The 24,508-nt window shown below is 62.6% G+C and overlaps 4 protein-coding genes across 4 annotated transcripts; 2 read left to right on the forward strand and 2 right to left on the reverse strand.

The window, feature by feature from the left end:
* Positions 1-1,699: 1,699 nt before the first annotated feature.
* Positions 1,700-3,996, forward strand: CHLRE_11g467783v5 (uncharacterized protein). Its single transcript, XM_043067536.1, has 2 exons — positions 1,700-2,815; positions 3,067-3,996. Exons 1-2 carry the CDS (start codon positions 2,495-2,497, stop codon positions 3,088-3,090), a joined length of 345 nt encoding a protein of 114 aa, XP_042919532.1. The 5' UTR covers positions 1,700-2,494; the 3' UTR covers positions 3,091-3,996.
* Positions 3,997-7,809: 3,813 nt separating this feature from the next.
* CHLRE_11g467784v5 (uncharacterized protein) lies at positions 7,810-11,631 on the forward strand. The gene is made up of 6 exons (XM_043067537.1): positions 7,810-8,215; positions 8,454-8,473; positions 8,839-8,986; positions 9,549-9,777; positions 10,318-10,383; positions 10,900-11,631. Exons 1-6 carry the CDS (start codon positions 8,153-8,155, stop codon positions 10,950-10,952), a joined length of 579 nt encoding a protein of 192 aa, XP_042919533.1. The 5' UTR covers positions 7,810-8,152; the 3' UTR covers positions 10,953-11,631.
* A 6-nt stretch (positions 11,632-11,637) lies between these two features.
* CHLRE_11g467785v5 (uncharacterized protein) lies at positions 11,638-17,746 on the reverse strand. The gene is made up of 12 exons (XM_043067538.1): positions 17,393-17,746; positions 17,054-17,148; positions 16,562-16,612; positions 16,094-16,234; positions 15,447-15,594; positions 15,122-15,177; positions 14,307-14,474; positions 13,878-13,988; positions 13,605-13,699; positions 13,269-13,383; positions 12,887-13,066; positions 11,638-12,689 (listed from the first exon to the last, which is right to left on the reverse strand). The coding sequence occupies exons 1-12, from the start codon at positions 17,415-17,417 to the stop codon at positions 12,219-12,221; spliced, it is 1,656 nt and encodes a 551-aa protein (XP_042919534.1). The 5' UTR covers positions 17,418-17,746; the 3' UTR covers positions 11,638-12,218.
* A 67-nt stretch (positions 17,747-17,813) lies between these two features.
* Positions 17,814-21,639, reverse strand: CHLRE_11g467786v5 (uncharacterized protein). Its single transcript, XM_043067539.1, has 3 exons — positions 20,700-21,639; positions 19,842-20,331; positions 17,814-19,580 (listed from the first exon to the last, which is right to left on the reverse strand). Exons 1-3 carry the CDS (start codon positions 21,497-21,499, stop codon positions 17,907-17,909), a joined length of 2,964 nt encoding a protein of 987 aa, XP_042919535.1. The 5' UTR covers positions 21,500-21,639; the 3' UTR covers positions 17,814-17,906.
* Between the last annotated feature and the right edge of the window lie 2,869 nt (positions 21,640-24,508).

The raw sequence follows: 24,508 nt of genomic DNA on the forward strand, positions 1-24,508 counted from the left end.
GTTGGGCCTGCACGCTCTTGGCGAGGGCTTTGAGCGCGGACTGCGCCGCGTTGGCGAGGGCATCCAGCGCTGCGGGCGCGGCATATTTCGGCGCCATCCCTATCGGACGTAACGTGCGTGTGTGTGTGTGCGTGTGTGTATGTGTGTGTGTAGTGTGTGCGTGTGTGTGCATGCGTGTGCGTGCGTGTGTGTGTGTGTGTGTGTGCGTGTGCGTGTGCGTGTGTGTGTGTGTGTGTGTGTGTGTGTGTGTGTGTGTGTGTGTGTGTGTGTGTGTGTGTGTGTGTGTGTGTGTGTGTGTGTGTGTGTGTGTGTGTGTGTGTGTGTGTGGTTGCTTGAGCATGCTAGGCACACGGCAACATGGCAAGAGCAATGGGCTAAAAATTGATTGAAAAATGGGTGTATGGCAGTCAAGGGCTGCCCACCCGGACCATTCAAGCACTGCTGCACACTCCACAACACCCAACGCCCAACACAACCGCATCACGCTGCACCCAACAATCACAGCACCCAACACGCAGCCCACCGCTTCCGCCGCCCGGTCCTGATACTCCTGCGCGGCGCGCGTCCGCGCACTCCAGTAGCTTGCTCCAAGCCGTGCCGCCGCGCCCACTCGTTGCGATGGCGGGCAGCTGCAAGGCAGCGTGGACCCGCGGGTCATCAAAAATCACTCGCCACTGTTTGTTTGTGCCAAATGTGTCAAGCCGCAGTAGCGCCCGAGGAGGTGCCTAGACGCGAGGCGTGCCAGGGCCGTGCGCAAGCTGGCGCGGTCATCCGGTAGGAGTTCGGCGCTGCAGTAGAAAGACAACTTCGGCGAGTAGCTCTCGTGCTTGCCCACTCATGCCGCGAACACTAGCATGTCGGCACGAAGGCTCCCCAGTTCCATAGCACGCCGCAGTAGCGTCGCTCCGGTCGGCCCAGCGCGCTGGCGCTTAAGAATGCGGATGTTACAGAGGGCGCTTAAGGGTGGCGTCTGGGGAGGGTGGGGAGGGCCCGGCGACGGAGGGGCGGGGGCGTCAGTGCCAGTGCCAAAGCAAGCCGGCCGCGCACAGCTAAAGTGGAGCTGCCCAGCGAATGTCATGTGGTTCTGCCGGGAGCGCACAGTGCTTGAATTGGGGTAGCGCACCTGGCTCCAAGTCCATTCTCGGCGCCGCGCGAGGGACAGCTGCGGCGTGCTGACTGGAGCGAGCTGAAGGTTAAAGGCAGGTCGCGAGTGGCTCCTGTGGAGTGAAAAGGGCAGAGCGAGGCGTGCGGGAGGCATATTGTGGGGCGAAATCAGCGGGCTGCCGAGCGTGGAACTTTTGCGGAAGTCTTGGCGTTTTGGGGCTCGCGGGCTTGTGGGCTCTTTGTGTGGAAGCTAAGAGTTCTGCATGGCAACATGGGCGGAAACGCGGTCTCGTTCGCGCTGCCGCCGCTGCGCGCGGTGGTGCTGATGCGTGGTGCTTCGCTTGGTTCTTCCTGTACACACCAACACAATCCTGGCAATACGTTACACACAAGCACAGCTTCAGCTTGCAGCAGCGCAGGCATCACGATGGTAATTACGGAGGTTCGGCAGGACGGCACACCGGTGGACTGGAGCGGCTCACGCTTGGTCGGGAACAAGGACTACACTGTTATTGCAGAGCCAGCGGCCTCGATTTTCCAGGTGCTCCAGAACGGCAAAAGTGAAGCAAATCGAACTGTCAAGTCTGGAGCACCTGGAAAATCGAGGCCGCTGGCTCTGCAATAACAGTGTAATCCTTGTTCCCGACCAAGCGTGAGCCGCTCCAGTCCACCGGTGTGCCGTCCTGCCGAACCTCCGTTATTACCATCGTGATGCCTGCGCTGTTGCAAGCTGAAGCCACCGCGCCCTCGACACATGACTTAAGTTGCTCATGACCTCGCAACCGCAGCAGCCAACACCATCCGGGGCCGGCCCTGCGTGTACCTGCTGCGCGCCCGGCTGAAGGACGGGCCCAAGGCTGGGGAGTGGGTCAATGTGTACCTCGGCTGCCAGCAATCCGACACGCTGAGCTACTCGCGCTGGGACGCTTACCTGGTCCATGGCAAGTCCCTGCGGTGGTCGGTGCGCTGCCAAGCATTGCATGGCCGGCCGGGGCCCACACAGGAGCCGGCCAAGTGGGCTGGGTGGGCCTGGCTGCTGACACACTGTGATGCTGCAGAGCTGCGGTTCATTGACCTGTCTGGGCTGACTAAGGAGCAAGTCTTCAGGGTGGAGCGCAGCTTCCTTGACAAGTACGACTTTCCCTTCAACTCTACCGACAACCGCTGCTACCGCCTCACTGTCGCGACCTTCTGGGGCAGCTGCAGCATTCCCAAGATGCCCATCGAGCTCAGGCGCTGGGTGGGGGAGGAGTGGTGGTACGCGGGGCTGGCAAACCTGGAGCAGCTGCTGGTGGAGCCTGGCGACGTGCGGTCCTGCTAGTGGGGGCGGCGGGCAGGCTGCCGACCGGGGTGCCGCGCCTGCGCAACATCATCGCGCAAATCCTCCTGCATGCCTGTGGCAAGCAGAAGTTCCGCACCACAAAGAGCAGATACTACCGTGAGCTTTTTGGAGTACAGAGACCCTGGACTGCTGCAGCTCGCCAACAGCCTCGGCAAGCCTGCTCAGTCGGTGGCGTGTGCGGCTGACGGTGCATTGAACACCCGGAACGAGTTCACGCACCCTGGCAGCGTGGCTGCCATGGACCAGGAGGTCTCCGAGATGATGGAGCTCATCACGCCGCCGGAGCTGGAGGACAAGTGCCCTGAGGAGTGCATGTTCCTCACGGCGTACGAGGACATCAAGAACGCCTTCCCGCACCGCTTCAGCCAGGTGAGCAGCTGGGGTGATCTCACGGACTGGAACGCACGAACTAGCCAGCTTGCCTTCTTGCCTTGTCATTGTTCATAGGTCTGCTGTTGTGTCCGGTGCGTGGACTGTGGGGTGTGGGAAACTGGATGGGAAACTGTACCTCTGCCGTTCTTCACTCTTGCGTGTCACCGCCTGGGTAGGACAAGGGGCATGCCGGCGTGGCTATGGCTCAACTCACGTTCCGCATTCTTCCTCCCGTGCACTGTGAGCAGGTTGGTGGCGCTCGACAGCGTTGATGAGCGCTTGGATAGCCAGCTTCACAGCGTGGTGGCTGAGCGGGTCGTGGAGCCTGTGATCGTGGAGCTAACTCAGGAGTGTTGCTGTCATGGGCTCTGGAGCAGTCTCAAGTGAGTGTGCCACCGATGCAGGGTTAAAGCATCCAGTAGTGGCGTGAACGGATGCAACGCAGCTTTGGCATAATGAGAGGTAAACAGTGGCTCAGTCCTGACATTGCAAGGGCGGCGAAAGTTAGATGGAGATAAGCACGTTGAAGACCAGAAAGTGCTGGTACACGTGCTTAAAGGACTTGATATCTGCAATGCACCTACTGACTGCGAACGTGTGGATACGACAGGTGTAAGGAGGGTGAGGGGTGAGAGCACTGCCAGATCAATGGTAGTCACTGTAGATGTCGCGTCAACGTAATTGTACGAGCATCAGCCCTCGCTTGGAATAAGCAACACTGGATAGGAATGAGTGGAATGGAGCAGGACACCAAAGATTTCAATGAGATGGGAATGTGCAGCGAATTGTGTGATTGTAGGTGTCATGGCCCCTTGAGATCTGCGCAAAATGTCATGAAATTTGCCATAGATTTATACTGCAGATCTCTAAGTAATGATGATTGGGGGGAAGGTAGTGTTAGGTCTTAGGTGGTATCCAGACTTAACTAGCATGCTTTGCCCAGGCTCTACAGGAGCAGGAAGTTTACTGTGCCAAAACATGATGATATGATGCGAGTGGATGCGACGTGTGGCTGGCTGGCACTTGCACCCTGAAGGACGGGGTGATGCGTGGTGTAAGCGCTTTATGGGATGCGGACGCTGTATGCTCACACGGCTCGTGTATGGCTCCGGGCCCGTAGCTGCTTGGTGTGTGAGCTCACAGAAGTGGCTGTCATCACTCTGTAAGGAGTTGATTGATCTCTGCCCGGGCCACCCAGGCCTCCATGCTTCAGTCGACCCTTACTGTTCTGGCCAAGGGGGGGATGCAGACATGCAGTCGTAGCCCAGGAATGTACGGGGTGCACCACTTGGTGCCTCCTTGGTGCCAGCTGTGCACATGCGGTAGCAGAGAAACCCCTGTGCGGTCACAAGGTAACTCTGCCATTCACAGTGCTGAGGTTCCAGGCTTGCAGCACGCACTCACCCAAGCCTTTTGAAGCTGGTCACCTTTGCGCGAGCCACACATACAAGCACCTGTCATGCCAGTCCTCTGCCCCCGCCCCCAGGTGGCAGCAACTGCACCCCCTGCATCCTAGGAGGCATAGACCTGTGACTGCGGCGGGCCTCCCTGCACCAGACTCACATGGGGACAGGGCCCAGGACCAGTCATTACTATCCCAACCCGCAACTCGGTGAATCCAACTCGTGCCTCCATCAATCCCAACCCACAACCCTGTCAATCCAACCTGTGCCTCCCTCTGTCAATCCCTCCCATCAATCCAACCTGCCACTCTGTCAATCCTATCGACAACTTGAAGTATGGGTTGATCAAAAACCGCCCATCCGTGCCACGACCCTCTGAGCAACTGGAGCCCCGTGTCATCCCTGTGTTGCGCACTTTCTGAGTGCAGCTGAACCTCGGGTCTTTGTGGCGGTGTGGTGTAAGGCGGCAGCGGCGCTGCTGGGCCCCGAGGGCTGCTGCTGCAAGTGTGGCACCTACCCTAGGCCGCTAGGTACAGGAGTGGCATGTGCGGTGCGTGCTACACATGGGCATGCCGGCACATGGGCATGTGAAAACTGCTGTCATTTTGAGGGTCCACAGGACAAGGCGCGTTTGCTGACTTGGAAGCGACATTGATCTGACGGCTAATGTTGTTTTGAGGGCGCTAAGATGCGACCTGGCGAGCGGAGCAACCGGTGAAGCCACTGGGGCCTGGGTGCCCTTCACACACCCACTGCATGGTGCATTGTGCCACTTCTCACGCCTTGCCGGCACTGGATTGGGAACTTGCCGGTGCTCACTTGTGTGCTGGCGCAGCCCATGTTCTCCTTCGGCGTGCAGGCCGCTCACGTGCCGGATTCAGAGCCCTCCGTGCCCTCCAGAGCCCCTCAGAGCCCTCAGAGCCCTCAGAGCCCACGGAGCCCTGAGAGCCCTCAGAGCCCTTCAGAGGCCTGTGCAGATCCCTTCAGAGTCCTTCAGAGGCCTGTGCAGATCCCTCCAGAGGCTAAGCGGCTCTGAAACAGGATTTGGGCGAGTTTCGCATGAGTTTTGCATGAGTTTCGCGTGAGTTACTGCCGAGTTTCCTGTGAGCCGCCCCTGCGGCCTGCGCCCCGCCAGTGCGTGACCCCCAGCATCACCTGACGTGCACTCTAGCGAGTCCCACCCGCGCTGGAGCCCAACTGCCAACCGTGTGAAACCGTGCGCAGCTTATGGAACAGGGGCAGCCCCATGCGTCTCTCTGTACACGCAGCTTAAACACGCGGCTTCCCAAGCGGCACTCGCGCGACTGTGCACTCCCACTCGCGTGCCGCGCCAACCGCCAGCCTCTGCCGTGCTCCGCCGTGCCCTGCCGCAGCTTCCCACACGCGTGTGCGCTCAACTGCCAGCTCCCACTCGCGCGCCTGCCGACTAGCGCCAACTGCCCGTGTGCGTCACTGCAGTCAGGTAGCTTCCGAGCCGGGCCGCCGTACAACTACCTGCTCACACTCGCGCAGCTGCCGACTGACATGCTACCTCCTGTACGGCTGAGGGGGGTTGGGGTGCCGTACACGAGTTAGTTGGGGTTTAGTCGTAGCTGCACCAGAACATACATTATACTATTTTTTCAGTCCCAAGGCCGTCCGTGGCTGGTGGCTGGTGCGTCGGCAAAACATAGCATACTGGCGCAAACCGCGGCTGCTACGTATTAGTATGTGTTAATGCCTATTGCATGTAAATAGGTGGCAGGGAAAATTCGGGCGGAGCGAGAAGTGCCTTCGCACGTCCATGGACAATTGACTGGGCTGGGCTGGGCACTGGGGACGGATTGATTGATTGACAGGTTGACGGCTGAGACAGCTCATGTGCGCTCTCTTCTTCCTCCCCGTTCCCCATCCCCAGAACCGCGACGTCTCCGCCGCCAACGTGATCCGTGTGCTCCTCCTGCTGAAGCTGATGGGCTTCGAGCGGCCGATCAAGCTGCAGCGGCCGCCATGGCCGCCGGCGGCGGCGGGGCCGGGCTGAGAGCCTGAACGGCGCTAGCAGGGCGTGGGGCTGAGGGTGCACGTGTCGATTGGCGGCGAGTGACGTGACTAGTTTGTTAGCTGCGGGTTAGCACGGACTGTGCACCCCACCCAACCGGCCACGTCCGGATTTGCGGGGATGCCAAAGGCCCCCAACATAGAGGCGTGTGCTTAGTAGGCGCCCGCGTCAAGGTGGCTGGGTTGATAATGACCCGGGATCAGCCCTTTTCCTGCCATAAGGCAGCCACCTCCTTGTTTCAGTCCCAAGCAGCAGATGCCAAGGCTAAGGCCAAGGCCCATATATAAGCGGTGAGGTGGCCAGGCATTTGCAGTTCTGGGGCTTGGCGATATTGGTTCATCTGGTGGACGGCGTGAATGATAAATGGAAAATGATTGCGCGCGATATCGATTTCAGGGGCCCGGCAAGGGTCATGCTGGTTACGGCGGGGACAATGCCCGCCGACTCTGCCGATTCGGCAATGGGCGCGCAACTCCGGCCCTGATGCTGCGCAGACCGTAACCCATGTATACGTCCTTCATACAGCATCCTTCACAACAGCCCAAGCCACGCCCAAGCCCAGCTCACCCCGCCCAGCGATGTCTCGCTGATGGTGCTCTCAAGCGGCACTCCCAACGCGCACACATCAGAACAACCGTCATGCATGGTCACCCGCCCCAACACGTGTGCGCTGGCTCAAGGCACCATGTCGCGACCTGCAGCGCGCCTCAGCCTGCGTCACATCCCTTCCTTCATTGGCCCGCCCCCTTCTGCTGCCCTGCGCCCCTGCACTCCTGGCAGCCCCGGCACCCGCCTCCTTGTGCCCACCCGCCTCCCAGCGCCGCAGATGGCAGTTGATTGGCACGCGCTGCAGCAGTACGGCACGGCTTGGCAGCGCGGGCACACGGGGGCTGTTATACCCTCGCCGTCGCTGCCGCCGCCGCTATTGCCGCCGGTGTGCCGGCGCGGCTCCATCCGGCCGCCCAGTTGCAGTTGTTGCCCTGCCGCACCGCCACCGTTGCCACCGCCCATGCGAGCCCCTGCCGCATCCCCCGCCGCCATGAGCGCGGCCTCGCTGGCATCGTACTCATCCAGTTAGGCGAAGCCGCGCCTGACCGCCAACCTTGCACGCATACGGTACGTTGAGGCACAGCGAGCGGTGGGGCTCTGGCGGGTTGAGGCTTGGCTAGGACTCACTGTGCGCGGAGTCACACGGACTTTGCCCGCGGGAGGGTTTGCAGCAAAGTCGGGGTTGGTGGAGTCAAGTTGGGCCCTGATAGCATGTGATGGCTCGGCGTCTTCGGGTGCTGCTGGGACTGTCCCCTCTGTAACATCCGCATTCATACGGTACATCTCGAAGATTACGGTACCCAAGCAGACCGGTTCGGGGCTTTGGGTATGCATTTCACTGCACTTTAGGGCTAAGGAGGCAAGAGGCCAGGCACATGGAGCAGCGTGGAGCAGCACAGAGCGATTGCAGGTGCCATCGTGCTGGCGTGCTGGCTGGTGGCAATGCAGTAGGGTAGGTGTCGCCCATGTCACCGACCGCGCACACTGCTTTATGCGTGTCCGTAAGTAAGGCATCTACACGTACACCAAACTTCTACAGAACACGCCTTTCTCTGAGTCTAGCAAGAACTCGTTTGGGCCACATACCCACCACCCATCGACACATAGTTGCTTTTGAAGCTGGTATAAATGCTTTGTAAGCACACGCGCGTGAAGCCAGCAAAGAGCAGCGATGCGCGACAGCCGCTTGCACAATCCGCACCTCGCACTCGCCGAGGGCGAGCGTGGTCGGTCCGCCCCCAAGCGAACCTGTTCAACTCGCTGTTTGGGAGCAAGCAAAAGGAGGAGAGCCCAGCGGCTGCGGCCCCGGCGGTCAGTCGTGAGGAGCGGTCAACGGCCGACAAGATGATGCTGCCCAACAGCAATGAGGCCGACCCCATATTCCCGCCCTACACCGTCGTCTCCAAGGTGCGTGCGCTAGACTCACATCCTAGGCCGAGGGGAAAACCTGGGGGGACTGCGGTGGTGGCTGTTTGCTTCCAGGGTGCAAGGGCGGGGAGGCCGAGCGGTCGACGGCTGTGTGTCCATGCCATCGTTAAGCATTGACCGTGCCCCTACCCCATGTCCCGTGATCGGTGCCCCTGACTGCAAATTGACTGGTGACGCCTCGCCGTTTCTTGCTACACACACATGTCGGGACCTGCAGAACGCGGACTACGCACTAAGGTGGGCGCACCGGGATGCGGGCACGAATGCGGGCACGCATGCTTGGGTGTCAAGGGGGGGGGGGGGGTAGCCATCCATGGGATGGTGTGTATCAAATATGAAGTGAAGTGCCGACGTCCAGAGGTACAGGGGGGGGGGGGGGCTGTGCTCGTTGGTGGGGTTGGCTTGGGAGTTGACCGGCTGCTCTACCGTCAGCCTGGGAGCTTCCATTTCACCTCCATGACCTCCATCGCAACCCTCCCCCCGCCATTGCCATCATGCTTCCATCACCCTCTCACTTCGCTTCTTTCTTATTCCTCCTCTCCGTTTCATGCCACCACACGCCTTTCCACGCGAACATATTTTCCCTGCGACTCCTGCTCCAGGCTGTACGACGTGTTCCCAGTGGTTGAGATGGACTACGGCCGGCGTGAGGAGGGGTATGCGTCCCTGGGCTCCTATTTTGACGGCTCAAACGACGCCGGCGAGAAGTTCGCTTACAGCCAACCCGTGGTTATGGAGTACCACCCAGATGTGAGCAACATACACCGTAGTTTGTGTGGTAATGCTAGTGCGGTATTGGTGTTCGTGTGCTACTGCAGTTGTGTGGAAATGTGTGTGTGAAAGTGCGTGACTGTGTGTGTAGTGCGGGTGTTAGAGATCACCAGGAGGACAACACGTGCAGCATAAAGAGTGTCTGTGTGTGTGTGTGTGTGTGTGTGTGCTGAGTGTGCTGTGCGTGTGTAGAGGCGTGCGGCGTGCGGGGCGGATGGTGACAGCACGGTACTGATGCGTGGTGGTCCGAGTGTGTGGGGTTGGAGCGGGACAGCACGCGGAGGCTGCAGCTGTACGGCACGGCACGACGGGCGGGGAGGGCGGCGGGTGGTGTGGCAGGCCCAGCAGGTATCGAGTGATGTCGGCGCTCCGGCCTCTCACCGCATTGGCGATGGCCCTGTCAAATCCTTGACACGCCGGCCACACCGCCCTAGTTGAACGCATGCCTAGTAACATGCAGCGGTCGCACGCGGGCTGTGTTTCCTTGTGCTCTCTGACACACGGGCATGCACACACACACACACACACACAACATGTACAGGGTCGCAAGGTGATGCAAATGTATGTGGGCGCGCGCCGGGGGCAGGAGGCCGCAGCCGCCTCGGGCGCCAAGCCGCCGCCGGTGTCGTCGCTGCCGGCGCCCTCGGAGCCGGGCGTGCGGCTCAATGTCAGTGGCGGCGAGCTGGTGGCGGTGGCGCAATTTGACGGCTTCATCACGCCCACCTCGGCTGAGGCGGTGCGGCGGCGGCTGGCGGCGTGCCTGGCGCGGGGTGGGTGGCACCGCAGCGAGCGAGCGAGCGTGTGTGTGTGTGTGTGTGTGTGTGTGTGTGTGTGTGTGCGTGCGTGTGTGTGTGTGTGTGTGTGTGTGTGTGTGTGTGTGTGTGTGTGTGTGTGTGTGTGTGTGTGTGTGTGTGTGCGTGTGTGTGTGTGTGTGTGTGTGTGTGTGTGTGTGTGTGTGTGTGTGTGTGTGTGTGTGTGTGTGTGTGTGTGTGTGTGCGTGCGTGTGTGTGTGTGTGTGCGTGTGTGTGTGTATGTGTGTGTGTGTGTGTGTGCGTGTGTGTGTGTGTGTATGTGTGTGTGTGTGTGTTACTGGCACGTGTACATGTGTTCGGGCTGGAGCGGGGAGGTGCTGGGTAGCTGGGTGGCTGGGTGATACACTGGGCCACCCGGCATCGGCGTGTACGACCTTGTTAATCGCGTGCAAGCTGGTCTGACTTGTTCTGATCCCTGGCCTGAACGTACCTACCGGCCGACACGCGCTCATATGTGCGACTGTACATACGTGTACATGTGTTTGTGTTTTCGTACAGACGGGCTGAAGACGGCGGACACGGACGGTGAAGGCGGTCGCTTCCGGTGCTCGCAGTACGGCGCGGGTGAGTCCGGGGCGGTTGGACTGGGGTTTGGGGGCGTTGGATGTGGTGTGAGGGGCGGGCGCGATGCGGAAGCGGGGTAAGCAGGGTATCAAGGAGTGGGGGTTTGCGGGGTCTTGCTCAATGTCAATCCGATCCGGTTCGATCCGTACCAGGGAGCGGGCTAGCGGAGAGCGGGGCGCTGTAAAACGTGGTTTGCTGCCGGCCACAATGGGCGCCTGTCCATCTACACGCCCGAGCCGGCTCCTACTGAAACCCCCGCCCCTACCGCCATCCTGCATTCCACCTCCTCTCCCCCTGTTCCTTTCGGGCACGTCTTTCGCGTTTCCCAAGAATCCAGTCAATGGTCGCTTGTCCCAACCCCTCCTCTACCCTACGCTGCATGCCCTCGCCTCTCCTGTAAACCCCCACCCCCATCTGCAGTCTTCAGTGCATCTGGTACCGCTTTTCCAAACATCCTCGCAACCCCAACCCCACCTTGCAACCTTCAAACCCCCCACCTGCTACCCACCGCCGCAGTGTACCAGCTGGGGCCGCGTCTCAACGAGCTGCTGCTGCGAGTCAAGCTGTGAAGCAGCGAAGTGCCGTCATTGCCGTACTGCAATGCAATTCAATTTATTGGATGCGTAACCGTTGTATGGGTCAGGTTACTTGGGTCGGGGAGTACGGGAGCGGGGCTCCAGTGTCGATGAGCCGCGATCGTGTGTGCAGTCCTGTGTGCTTGGACGACCAGTCGATGCAGGGCACATGGCGCTCGGGTGCAGGATGGAAGGAAACGTATGCTCGGGTGAGATCCGGCACGGGTGTGGATGATGACTTGCGTTGGAGGCAAGCTTCAGTTCGAAAGCGTGACAGGCGTGTGTGTGTAGTAGTAGGACAGACTGCGAAGGACGCACGTAGATGCCCCAGGGCGTCTTCCGCAGGGTTACGTATTGGATGTGGCGAAGAACGACAGCGTTCCGCCCTCAGTGTGTCCGTGAGTTTGGATCCCGACGTACCGGGCTGGCAATGACTGCATCCGACTTCATGGCACCTGCGTGGGTGTGACACACAACAGAAAGCGGAGAGACACGTGCGCGAGTGCAGGGAGATTTTCTGTTGAATGTTAATATGCGACACACAGACGGAGTGGCGAACACATAAACTCAGGAAGTGCTTGCGGCCGGGGTTTGCAGACGGGTGGCGATGGGTTGCTTGAGCGGCCTTACTTAGCCTGTTCATGGCTAGTGGCTACTGCGCTGAATGGAGTAAAGGCCCCAAGCGACGGCATTACACATTCACACTTGACGCATGTATGGTGCGGATGAGCGTGCCGTGCGTTGCAAATGCTGATTCCTGGTACCAGCTAGCTTCAGTCCAGCAGCACACACCGCACCAACGCACATGCATGAGCACATGCCCCGATGCCCGGCATGAGCTGAAGTGCTGCATCAATCCACAATCATTCCGCTACAGTATGTCAGTGCCTCAGTGTATTCACACATAACAATACAACAGCCAGCGTGCACACGCCTTGATAGCATTTACACGTTCCACCCATCCCTTCCACCTTCCCTTCACGCACGCCAAGAAAGCGGCGCGCCAGACGAGGGGCCATCCCGCCGCCGGGCCATTATTGCGACCATCCCAATGGAAGTCCGTGTTCATCATGGCCCCGCCGGCCGCCGCCCACGCGGCCCCACGCCTGCAGTGCCTGCAATCTCTTTACTTTGCGAACACCGTAACCTGCGGCCGTAACCCAATAGGTGACGTAGGGCGCGAAACGTTACCGTCACAACTACCCAGCAACCTGCCCCAGCAGCCCACAAGGCCCCTACGCTCACTCGGTCCTGGGCTCCTCACTTCTTGCCCTCCTCCTGCTGCTGCTCCTTCGCCAGCTGTAGCAAGTCCTCACGCGGCCCGGCCCCCGCCGCCAGTTCTACTGCCGCCCCTGCTGCAGCCGCCGCCGCCGCCGCCGTAGCCGTCGCCTCGGCCGCGGCGTCCGTGGACAGCCCCCCAAATTTGGAGATGAGCACATCTACCGCCTCCACCGCGTCGTCGTCGGTGGCAACACCCGCTGCTTCAGTGCTACTGGCCGCCGCCGTCGCTGCTACAGCCGCCACCGCCACCGCCTCTTGGGTCGGGGCCGAGGCTGTAGCCGCCGTGCGAACGGGCGAGGCGGCAGCTGCCGCTGCCGCGGCGGCGGCGCGACTGGCGGCGGCGGCCGCCACTCGCTCCAGGGCAGCGGCTGGCGAGTCGCCGGGCTGTGGTGTCTGCGGCTTGGGCGCGGGCGGCGCTGGGACCTCCTCTTGCTTGCGGCCGCCGTTGGCCTGCAAAGGGTGGCAGGTGGGAAGACAATTCGGTACACGCTGGTACAAGCGGCCAAGGCCCTGAGGCGCAAATGCTAACTGGGCCAATGAGTGATGACAAATGAAGAGTGAACAGCCGAGCACGAGCAGCCAACATAGCATATTCAAGTTGCAGCGTGAAGAGAGAACGGGCACCAGCGTCGCCTCAGCTGTCGCACCTCGTTGCGCTCCGCCGCCGCCGCCTCCGCCCGCCGCGCCGCCGTGTAGGCCGCCCACTCGGCCTCCCACTCCGTCGCCAGCGCCTGCGCCCACTCCTTCTCGCTCTGCAGGACGTCTTGGCGCCACTCGCGGCCGGCGGGGCAGCGCAGGCGCCAGAAGCGCCGCTGGAACAGGTAGACCTGGATGGCGGGGGTGGTGGAGGTGGTGGCGGTTGTGGTGGCGGGAACTTGGGGGGCGCGAGGGCACACACGCAATCGCACATTACCCCACCGCATTCGGTACACAGCCCTGTGCGCTTTGTAACGCACAACCACAAATGCCCGATAGTACCCATAGCCGTGACCATAGCAATCGTTGCATCTTCCATTCTGCGCCTCTTACCTTCTTCAGGTCCTCCGCCGCCTCCGCGCTGGGCTCCGCGCTGGGCGGCGGTGCCACTGCCGCGCGGCCCTCCAGCAGCGACCGCACACAGGCGGAGGCGCACTCGGCGGTCATGCTGCAGTGGCCGTGGCGGCAGCGGCAGAAGCATTGGTCAGAGCACGGCGGCGGCAATGGCAGGGTCAGCGGCACGGCGGCAGCGGTGGCGGAAGTGGCGGCACGTGCGGCGCGGCCCGGTTGGGCGCACTTGGCAGCCTGAACCCATACCGCCCGCACCTCCACCTCCCGAAAGCCCCACCTCCCGCACCTTTCGCCCATCCCACTCGCCCTTGACCCCACCTGGTGTTGTAGCCGCCCTCCAGCGCCAACACCACCTTGCCGCCGCCGAACTGCAACAGCCGCTCCGTCATCCAGCCATAGCCCTCGGGCAGCAGCTGTGTACCGGTATGGTGGTGGTGGCGGCGTTGGGTTGCGTGCATGGATGCTGCATATGAATTTCTAAAGGATGGATCAACTGCACAGCAACGCCCACGTCGCATCTCCCTCCATCCCTCTCCCTCTCTGCCTCTCCCTCTCCCTCTCCCGCTCCCTCTCCTTCTCTATCACGCTCACGTCGCAGTCACCGATCAGGTCGTCCGCGGAGGCGTCAAAGCCCGCCGCCACCACCACCAGGTCCGGCGCGAAGTCACGGAGCAGCGGCTCCACTACCATGTGGAAGGCGGCCTGGGTGGGGAATGTGTGTGTAGGGGGGGTTGCATTTAAGCAAGTGAGGGCGTAGCCAGGAAGGGGGTGGTGGTGTGCCTGGGGAGCACCGAGCACGTGAAACGTGGTGTTAGGAAAGAACCAGGGGAACGGAGCGACAGGTTTGTACGTGTATGTGTTTGTAATTGGCTTGGACGCGAGCGCGCGGTAAGAATATCGACGAGGACGCGCAGATTACCCCCGTCACATGCCGGCTTATGGGTTCTGGTTTGGGTTGGGTTGGAAAGGGCTAATTCCCTCCCACCCGCCCGTACACCCCACCTCCTAACCCCCACACACCTGGTAGTCGGCGTCTGTCTTGCTGTCGCTGGTCCACGGCACGTTCACGTTGAAGCCCGTGCCGGCCCCCGTGCCCAGCTCCCGCAGCGCCCCTGTGCCCGGGTAGAACCCGCGGCCGTAGCGGTGCAGCGAGATGAACAGCGCCCGCGGCTCGTCGTACAAGATGTCCTGTGTGTTTGTGTTTGTGTGTGTGTGTGTGTGTGTGTGTGTGTGTGTGTGTGTAAAAATAAACGAAGCCCGCCCAAGCGGCGCCGGAGTTACTGACGGATACCTACCGAATACCGAGCGTCGTGTTGCCGCGTCGACCCCGGTAGTCATACTTACCCGCGAAACGCCTGTAACCCTCTCGAGCGATCGACGAACGATCTGACCCCGAGTGGCACCCATACGCATTGTATGCGCCGCGCCCTGGGCGCGCTACAACGTTTACCCAGCACGCCAACGTCCCATATTCCCGCCCGCTGGTCGTAGTCGAGCTCACCTACGGGCGACAGAGGAAGCGAGTGTGTGTGTGTGTGTGTGTGTGTGTGTGTGTGTGTGTGTGTGTGTGTGTGTGTGTGTGTGTTGGGGCTGGGGGATTAAAAGTGTGTGTGCACGGTTAGCGCACGACGTGATGAGTCGGGGCCCACAGTCGGGTGACCTGGGTAGCTAGGGTTGTTTGCACCAGCCCATGAGATACCTCTAATTCGCACCATGCAATTGTGTTCGTGTCACATACCTTGCTGTTCGTGTCACATACTCATGCTGCCCCCCTCCCACACACACACACACACACACACACACACACACACACACACACACACACACACACACACCTGGATGCCGTTTCCGTGGTGTACGTCCCAGTCCACAATCGCCACCCTCTTCACACCTGCGCGGCAGGCGGCAGGGCGGGCATGAGCAGACAGGCATGAACAGGCAGGCACGCACAGGCAGTCCGGTAGGCCAGCACTCAGCAGGCAAGCAGCCATGCCCGTCCCTACCAGCCTCCACATCTCGCGGTCCCTGCCCGTTGCGGGCGAGCCTGTTGCAAGCCCTCGCCTGAGTCGTGCGCCTCCATCGTCTCCCTCTCCCCATTCTCTATTCCTCCCTGTCCTTCTCCCTCTCCCCCTCCCTCTCTCCCTCCCCCCTTCCTCTCACCCTGTGTGGCCAGCGCGTCCCTCACCGCCACCGCCACGTTGTTGAAGATGCAGAAGCCCATGGCCCTCTCGCACACCGCGTGGTGCCCGGGCGGCCGCACCACGGCCAGAGCGCGGTCAACGGCGCCGCCCACCACACTGCGCACCGCCTGAGCCAGTCGGCCGGCCATCGGCAGCGCGCGCGCACACACACACACACACACACACACACACACACATACACACACATGAAGACATCGCGTCAGTAGGATGCGGATTACAATTATGCGTCAGTAGGGCACCCATGTGCTTCAGTACGCTAGTGCGCACGTGTGCACACGCATCGCGTCAGTAAGTGCACAGTATGTGTCAGTAGTACCTCGGTAGTGCACACATAAACACACATGCACACGTCGCGATAGTAGAGCACAAGTGCCAGTACGGTAGTGCACACATGTCGGTATGCTCACACGTGCAGGAGCGTGCGATTCATGTGGTGTGCATTGTGTCGTGTCGTGCCGTGTCATACACACGCGCGAGCGTGTATTCGTGCCGTCCATGTCGGCGTGCCTCCCGTTCCATTTGCCCCCTTTCCCGTGTTGGGGCTGGGCTTACAACTCCCCCCCTTCCCCGCTTTCGCCTCCCCCCCACACAAAAGCACCTGCGTACCTGTGTCACGCAGCCCGCCGCAAACCGCGCCGCGGTGGCAGTGCCCGCGCTCCAATACACGCTGTCGAAGTTCTCATCGGTGTACTGCCGCCGCGCGCCCGCCGCCACCGCCGCCGCCAGCTCCTCCGACACAGCCGCCACCTGTGGCCCGCGGTGACGGCACGGCACAGCTCACCACCTTCTCACCACGCCCAGAGGTCGCCTGACACGGGTTGCCACCAGGGTCGCCGGATGAGACCTGCACCCCACACATGTTCACCTCACCCCACACATGTTCACCTCGCCCCACACATTGTCCACCTCACACCACACACATGAATAAAGGCCCCTCCGCAACGGCAAACGTCTTACACCGCCTCTCTCACCCGCCTCACCTGCGCATACACAGACAGTGTCAACCCCTTTCGGCCTTTCCCATTGTGCTTGTTGACATGACATACACCCCCGCTTGCACACGCTCGCCCACACCTTTCTGAGGTGCTCCGGCTGGTGACAGCGCAGCAGTTCCTCATCGGTGGCCTGCGAGGAATGATGGTGGTGTTTGTGTTTGTGTGTGGGGGGTGGGGTGGGTGAGGGTGACACGTGGTGGCATGGTAAGGTTTGGTGTGTTGGGGGGTTCACTGTGGGGAGTCACCCTACCTTCCACCTCTGCGGTCCATGTCACCTGCTCATCAAGTGTCCACGCATCGCGCATCCAGGCATCCTTGCTTCCGCCAAGCGGCATCACACCCACACATCGTAAGACAGCTGGGGATAGCCGGGCAACGCCACCTCGACCCAACCACATGGTCCCTGTCCACTCCCAACACGCCCGCTTCTCCCATCACTACCAGCACTCCCCACCCCTCCCACCATTCCCATCCCCACTCCCGTACCACTCCCACACCACTTCCATCCCTACGCCACACCACTCCCACACCGCTCCCACACCACTCCCATACTCCTTGCCCCGCAACGCACCTGCCGCGGCTGCAGAGGCACGCACCGCTTGTCCAGACCGTGGCGTTTCAGGGCCGCCATCAGCTCCACCGCCCGCTCCGGACACTCGGGGTGGCCTGTACGACACATTGAAAGTCACGGAGGCGGTGGTGCTGCGCGACCGCGGTGCGCGGGGGAACTGGAGGAGGTGCGACCGGCCCGCGCACGACCTCGACAGGAGCTGGGTGGTGAAGGGCCCAAGGGCCCAACCCCCCAACCGTTCGCTGTGAGTACTGAGCTGCTCGCTATGGTTTTCCAAGCCGCAATCATGGCGGCCACCTTTGATCTCCATGGGCCAGACCGAGGGCCCGAAGCACTCACTGGAAGGCCCCAAATGCTTGAGCATGGAGTCTTCAAAGACGAGGCCCACTCGCGCGTCCGTCGGCAGCTCGCAACTTGACGCATTTGCGTCGCCTTGAAAACATTTCGCCAAGCATGCCATCCTTTCTACCGCGTTTGACCCCTTGCAGGAATTGGGCCGTCGCGACTGGACGACCGCTGGCAAACGCGCACCGGCGCGTGCTGCCTTACTTGCTACGTTTCGTTGTTTGCAACTGCGGTGATTACAGGATGCAATATCAATGTTTCTCAAGCGCAGGGACCGAAGCGCAGCACGCCGCACCGACGTTGACTGCATAAACGATTATGTAATAAGTACCGTTTCTCTTATGTAAGTAGTTACACTGATAGGACCAGGACCAGCGTCAGGTTCTAGCTCAGCGGCATTTTGGGGCCCAGCGGCACAAACCCTGGCTTCACTCAAGGGCTCGCACACGACTAGCACCTGCCAAAAATGTAAGCATGTGGCGCTATCTCACCGCCATCGTGAACACCATTATGAAGATTCCCCTCCGTCCTCCACGACCCGCGCGAACACCACGCGCAGCGGCGGCCGAAACGCCATGGTCGGCGTCGACACCGCGCCGCTCATCCAGTCGCGGTCCCCCACCTCGTCGTACAAACGCCAACGGTATTTCGTTAGCAGCGCCGCCAGCGCCTCCCGTACAATCACAACCGACAACGACCCAGCCGGGCAGGCGCGCGGCCCGATGCCGAAGGGGCGCGCTTCGGCAAAGGGGTCGCTCGGCGCGGCCCCGTCGGCGCCGACGGCGCCCGCCGGCGCCGCCGTGCGGGTGGGGTCCCACTCCCAGGAGCCGTGGTCCCACTCCCCAGGCCCCGGTATCCGCGGCTGTGGCTGCTGCTGCGGCGGATGCTGTAGGTGCTGCTGGTGAGTGGGCCTCGAGGCATTGGGCCTGGAGCCTGCTGCTGCGCCCTGGCTGGCGACCTCCCAGGGCGGGCGGGCCGCAGCGGGGCTGAACGTGCGTCGGCCGCCGCCCCCGCCGCCAGACCAGCAGCTCCTCAAGAGGGATGCGAATAGGCCGCCGCCCCTGCCGCCACCACCACCACCACCACTACTGCCGCGATCACCTGAGTGCGGAGCAGATGATGGAGCAGGGCGCCCCTTGGCGCCACCGCCGCCCGCGCCGGCCCTCTCCCCTCCCGCCAGCTCCACAGCAGCTGAGGCATCCGCAACTGCGCCCGCACCCGCCGCCCCACCACCGATTGCAGCAGCTGAGCCAGCGCCGTCCGCAGCACCGGCAACCGCAGCGCCAGCTGCTGCAGCTGCTGCTGCTGCTGCCCTGTGCTCGAGCATCTTGGCCGCTTGCGCCGCCATCGCCCTCACGCCGGCCGCCACCGCTGCCGGGTTGTAGAACACGTCTGGCCACCGCGCCTGCTGCCCCTGCTGCGCCTGCCAGTTCTGCTGCTGTTGACCCTGATGTTTCCCATGCCCATCCTGCTGCTGCGGTGATCCCTGCCCCTCCTCCTGCCCCTGCCCCTGCCCCTCCTCCTGCCCCTGCTGTGGCCGCGGCCTCCGCCAGCCGTGCGCGGCCGAGCACAAGTCCACCGTGAACGGCAGCCCCTCCGGCAGGTATAGCTCGCGCACACACATTTGCCCCTGCCCCTGCTGCCCCGGCCCCTGCCCCAACCCCAGCACCACACCAACTCCTGCTGCTCCCGCTGCTGCCGCTGCTCCTGTTTCCGCTGCTCCTGACCCTGATCCTGACCCTACTCCTGACCCTGACGCCGCGCCTACGTGGTCTGCCACCTTGCTCACCACTGCGCCAGACGTCGAAGCAGGCCCCTTCTCCTCGCCTCCACCTCCACCTCCTCCGCCTCCTCCCCCTCCTCTTCCTCCTCCACCACTTGAGCCGGCGGGCAGCCGCACAGTGATGCCGCCCGGCGCGGACACCACCCTCGGCAGCCCGATGACGGGCGGGTTGACTCGCAGCGTCTCCCTGATCACCGCACCCAGCAGTGCCATGCCGCTTGGGGCGGTGGCGATGGCGGTGGCGCGGCCTCCAGCACCTGCTGCTGTGGCTCCGCCGCCGCCTCCGGCTCCGGCTCTGACTTGTCCTGTGGCGGTGGTGGTGGTGGCTGCGCCGGTTCCAGCAGCACCCGCCGCTGTGGCGCCAGGCTTAGCCAGGCCCCGACGCACCACCTCTTGCACCTGCGTGGTTTCAGGGAGCGTGCAGGTGCAACAACGGCACGACGCGAGGATAGATGTCAGCAAACCATACCGTGAGCGGGGCTTGCATCACCCATGCCAACCCGCATCAGCCTCCCTGGAACGCACTACCTCTCCCCCCCTCCCGCCTTCGCCCTTGGCCCTCCTCACCCCTCCTTCTCATTTCCTCCACAACCTGTCCCCTCCTCTCTTCACCTCCATCCTCGCCAACTCCCTCCCTCCTCTTTCCCTCCCTCTCCCCACCTGCGGCCGCTGCCCCAGGTGCAGCAGGCAGCACGCCAGTGTGTGTGCGGTGGTCTCGTACCCCGCCAACAAGCAGCTGTGGCAGTTGGCCACCGCCTCCGCCCGAGACAGCTCCGGCCGACACAGCAGCCGCGGCAGCAGCGCCGCGTGCTGCTGCTGGTGCCGCTGCTGTTGCTGTGTGGCTGAAGCTCCGGCGGCACCCGCCCCCTCGCCCCCGGCCCGCTCGCCCCCTGCCCCCTCGCCAACTGCACGCACGCCCCCTGCCGCCCCTGTCGCTGTCGCCGCCTCTGCCGCTGCTGCCGGTGCTGCCGCTGCTGCCGCCCCTGTCGCTGTCGCCGCCTCTGCCGCTGCTGCCGCTGCTGCCGCTGCTGCCGCCTCTGCCGCCCAGGCCGCCAGCAGCCGGTCCGCCTCCGCGTCCACCGCCTCGCCCAGCCGCTGCTGCAGGCGCTCGCAGGCGGGAAAGTCACGGACATCGCGGGGAGTGCGCGACCTGCCGGCGTGACGAGTGAGCCAAGAGGCGCGGGTGCCCGGGTCAGGGGGTTGCATACAGCACCTCAGCAATCCCTTCTCCCTTGTACTTTCCCAACATACTGTAGACATAGATAAAACGTCGACACCACCAGCGTTATCACACACATACACACACATGCACACACAAAAGCTCTTGTCCGCCCCTTTCCCTTATGCTTATTCAACACACACACACACACACACATACACACACACACACACACACACACACACACACACACACACACACACACACACACACACACATCCCAACAATAAACCCCAGCAACACATCCCAACCACAAAAACACAAAACATGCATGTGCGGCCGTGCACGCTGCACCACACCTCCGCGTGAACTCAGACAGGTAGAACTCCACTCGGCCGCGTGTGGCCGCCGAGGCGCTTCTGGGGGAAGCCTCTGCCTCCGGTCCCAGCACCGCGGCCACGATGGCACGGGCGGCGATCACAGACGCCAGGTCCAGGGCACACACCACCCCGGGCCCGGGGCTGGGCGCGTGGAAGGCCGCGCCGGAGGAGTCGGCTTCGGCGGCTTCGGCGCTAGCGGCGGCATTGGCAGCGCTGGTATTGGTGGTGGCGATGCTGGTTGTGGTTGTGCTGGTGGTTGTGGTTGTGGTGGACGTGGGCTTGCTGGTGCCATGGGGAACGGGCCCAGCGGGAGACGCGGACATCACGGGAGGGGGTAGCACCGGCGGCAGCGGCACCCTACCGCTGCCGGATCCTGCTCCTCCGCCGGCGCCCCCCTCCCCAGTGGCTGCCGCCGCCTCCCCTGCCATCAGCAAGCTCGCCACAAGCCCTAAACCCAGATCCACAGCCACGCTCACAGCCTCCTTGTGCCGAGCGGTCTGCTGGCTTGGCCCCCCGCCTGCAGCCGCGACCACGGCCGGGCGCTGACGTGACCATGTGTCGCCGCTGACTCCAGTGAGGGCTTCGGCGAGCAGCGACTTTCTGTGCGCCTCGCGTTTGAAAAGCCCTGCTCCACTGCCTCCATCATGGAGTCGGAGCAGCTCGGCGGCAAGCGCGGGACACAGCACCCAGTTGGCGCCAACGCGCGGCGCAATGAAGACGCCATGCTCGCGATGCTCGGCCGCCCAGAGGCCGTGCCGTTGGAAATAGCCGCACTCCATGCAGCTATGCAATGTGTAGGCAAGGGTACTTTTGGTCAACAGGCTCGCATTTTTGTCGGGCACGCACGGGCAAAGTTTGTATGTTGCGCCCCTAGGCGTCCTCTGCCTGCATCTAAACTAAGAGAGCTAATACGGCTACGTACAGTATCTTGCGGTGACAACGGCGAGCTCGTTTTGGAAGTTCGGATTGGGAAATTTGGGATCCACCCGGATCCCCGCCTTCGATATAAGTGGGCGGCCAACTGGGCGGTGCCCTTCCCAAAGCGATGCCCTAAGGCAGCGCTGTTACACCGCGATGACAAATATCGTATTCGAGCCTTGTGTTGAAGGGGTGTAGTAAAAATTTGAAGGGAAAGGTGCGGGAACAGCCGGGCCCGCTTGTAGCATGACATCCCGAGACACGGAACTGCATTTCGTTCCCATTGCTTCGTGCCATCCCCGCTGCCTTCTCGGCACGGAACGCCCCGAACATAAACGTACTTGTTATGCTTACCAGGTCGCTGATACAATCTGAGGGGCGACCCCAGGGGGAAGCCCCGTGCATGGTGTTTTGGGTGTGTGCCGCCGCTCTAGGACATACGGTAACATGCTCAGCGCCTCAGCCCTGATCAGCCCATGAAACGTTGTCAGCAATCAGCATGTACGGCATCTACACGCCAGCAGAGCTGTCGTTCATCAGTCCGTCGCACAAAACAACCAGCCGCAAACGCTGGGTCGTAGCAAGCCCTACGCTATACTTGCTGCAGTGGCCTCTCCTGCCCCTTGTTGCGCGCTCGCTCTCTCAATTTCAGCCGCAGCGCCCTGCCGCCGGGCCGCACCTATACTCTTCCGGGCAGCACCTACTCTGTCCTGCACCAGCCAAATCTCTATTTGCCATTTTGCCTCCGCACCTCCCTCCTCCACATTTGTCTCCGGTGGCTGGTGCGCGCGCCTCGGACCCATTTCCCACACACGCACGGGCTGCACCTGCCAATGGAGCTAGCCTATTCAGCCACGTGCGTGTGTCTCGCAGCACGCAGCGGGCCATCAGCTTGTCACTACCGCCAGCTGAAGAAGTACTGCAGCAACCAGAGCTGCAGGTGCAATCGGCAGGGTGTCACACCCAAGCAAGAGCGGTATTAGGGGGACTGAGGAAAGGCAGAGCGCATGCAGCGAAGCGCAGAAGTTACGAGGATAGATAGATGAGCAAGGTTGATCCCGGCTGCTGCTGTGAACTGGTGTAGGACGCAAGAATAGCGGGCGCAAACTGCCATACATGCCCCTCTGTCTGTCTCGTACGGCGGTAAATGGTGTGATGGAAGCGTGCAAGCCGACGAGATGCCCTCGCTTCCCCCCCCCTGCATCCCCCAGCAGCTCACCCCGAGCAGCATAGCAGCTCCGGTGGCAACAAAGCCGCGTGTAGTCCCGAAGATATGCTGCCCGTAGCTTGTCGTCGCCGCCCAGGCCACCTGTACGGCATTAGCATCAGATGTGTAGTGGGTAACTGCAGCGTGGCTTTCCTCGCTCCCAAGCACGTGCGTAGTGCTTGGGGTATTCACGGCAGCAGTAGCTAGCCCAACGCACCGCCTTTACGACTGCCAGCACGGCTACCACCGTAACACCACCATTGTGCGCCGTCTTGTGGTGGGCCAGGGCCCTCTGCATGGCAGGCGCCCGAGCCGACCGAAGCCGCTGCGCCGAAGCCACGCTTGACTGCCGCTGTGTTTACGGGTGACGCGGGGGGCGGGCGCGCAGGGGCAAATAAAGAAAGTTGTTGTGCCATTCTTCCAAGTAAACGAGTTCTCACCACGCCCAGCCAGATGCTGCTCAGAACGAGCGAGACGAGGCCCCAGGCCGTCAAGGCATACAGCATGTTCGAATCCGCCAACCTCATTGCCGCCCTGACGCAGATGGGCTACTCGCGGGCCCGCCTGATACGGGACTGCGCGCGGGTACTGGAGGCCACACCACAGGCCTACTATATCCAACGACGGCAGCGCCAACACCCTGAGTACGCGGACCTCGTGGGCTTGATCCGCCAGTACCTGGCACGGCGCCGCCACTTCGACAGCACAGCCGTCCCACTCGAGTTAACGCAGACGCATCACTGGTGACACTTGCAGCTTTTCCTTACGCGTTCACTGTATATATTGGTTTTCTGGTTTTTTTTTTGGGTTTTTTGGTCTATTGCCGCCGCCCCCGTGGCCGCTGTTCCTGGGCCGCCGCCGCCCGCGCGGCCGCCGTTCCTGGGCTGCTGCCGCCCCCGCGGCCGCTGTTCCTGGGCCGCCGCCGCCCCCGCGGCCGCCGTTCCTGGGCCGCCGCCGCCCCCGCGGCCGCTGTTCCTGGGCCGCCGCCGCCCCCGCGGCCGCCGTTCCTGGGCTGCCGCCGCCCCCGCGGCCGCTGTTCCTGGGCCGCCGCCGCCCCCGCGGCCGCCGTTCCTGGGCTGCTGCCGCCCCCGCGGCCGCTGTTCCTCGGCTGCTGCCGCCCCCGCGGCCGCTGTTCCTGGGCCGCCGCCGCCCCCGCGGCCGCTGTTCCTGGGCTGCTGCCGCCCCCGCGGCCGCTGTTCCTGGGCCGCCGCCGCCCCCGCGGCCGCTGTTCCTGGGCCGCCGCCGCCCCCGCGGCCGCTGTTCCTGGGCCGCCGCCGCCCCCGCGACGGCCGGCCCCGCCGCACGCCGCGCACCCACAGGAGTGTTTGTTGCGAGCGTGCGCGGCGGCGGGCATTCCCATCCCCTAACCACCCCTGGAGATGATGACACCGGCGCTACCGGCCGATCCGGGGGTGTAGTTCATACGCATGTGGCACTTATGCATGCATGCTTGTCATTGCATCCCCCACCCGGCCGGCGCTGCTACCCTGTGCAGCCGCCGGTTTTGTTCGACGGGTGTGGGGAACCGCATTGCGGTCCGCCCCGTCGATTGTCCTGGTTTGTCCTGTTTGTCCTGTTTGCGGGGTTTATTATGGTGCCTTGCTGCGTGTTGCCTGCGTACCAGACTGCAGCCAAGCCCACGTAGCTCTCTGCATTCATGCCC

The sequence above is a fragment of the Chlamydomonas reinhardtii genome, chromosome 11 (assembly GCF_000002595.2).
Source record: "Chlamydomonas reinhardtii strain CC-503 cw92 mt+ chromosome 11, whole genome shotgun sequence".
NCBI classification, from domain to species: domain Eukaryota; kingdom Viridiplantae; phylum Chlorophyta; class Chlorophyceae; order Chlamydomonadales; family Chlamydomonadaceae; genus Chlamydomonas; species Chlamydomonas reinhardtii.

Excerpts from the sequence above, each read along its gene's own strand:
- CHLRE_11g467783v5 (XM_043067536.1), top strand. The coding sequence starts at position 2,495 with ATGCCTGTGGCAAGCAGAAGTTCCGCACCACAAAGAGCAGATACTACC. Across the intron at positions 2,816-3,066 it reads TCCCGCACCGCTTCAGCCAG|GTTGGTGGCGCTCGACAGCG; the intron begins GTGAGCAGCTGG and ends CACTGTGAGCAG.
- CHLRE_11g467784v5 (XM_043067537.1), top strand. The coding sequence starts at position 8,153 with ATGATGCTGCCCAACAGCAATGAGGCCGACCCCATATTCCCGCCCTAC. Across the intron at positions 8,987-9,548 it reads TTATGGAGTACCACCCAGAT|GGTCGCAAGGTGATGCAAAT; the intron begins GTGAGCAACATA and ends CAACATGTACAG. Across the intron at positions 10,384-10,899 it reads GTGCTCGCAGTACGGCGCGG|TGTACCAGCTGGGGCCGCGT; the intron begins GTGAGTCCGGGG and ends CCACCGCCGCAG.
- CHLRE_11g467785v5 (XM_043067538.1), bottom strand. The coding sequence starts at position 17,417 with ATGCTCAAGCATTTGGGGCCTTCCA. Across the intron at positions 13,384-13,604 it reads GAGGGCGGCTACAACACCAG|CATGACCGCCGAGTGCGCCT; the intron begins GTGGGGTCAAGG and ends CGGCCACTGCAG. Across the intron at positions 13,067-13,268 it reads CGGCGGAGGACCTGAAGAAG|GTCTACCTGTTCCAGCGGCG; the intron begins GTAAGAGGCGCA and ends CCCGCCATCCAG.
- CHLRE_11g467786v5 (XM_043067539.1), bottom strand. The coding sequence starts at position 21,499 with ATGGAGTGCGGCTATTTCCAACGGCACGGCCTCTGGGCGGCCGAGCAT. Across the intron at positions 20,332-20,699 it reads CTGTCTGAGTTCACGCGGAG|GTCGCGCACTCCCCGCGATG; the intron begins GTGTGGTGCAGC and ends TCACGCCGGCAG. Across the intron at positions 19,581-19,841 it reads ACCTGGGGCAGCGGCCGCAG|GTGCAAGAGGTGGTGCGTCG; the intron begins GTGGGGAGAGGG and ends GAAACCACGCAG.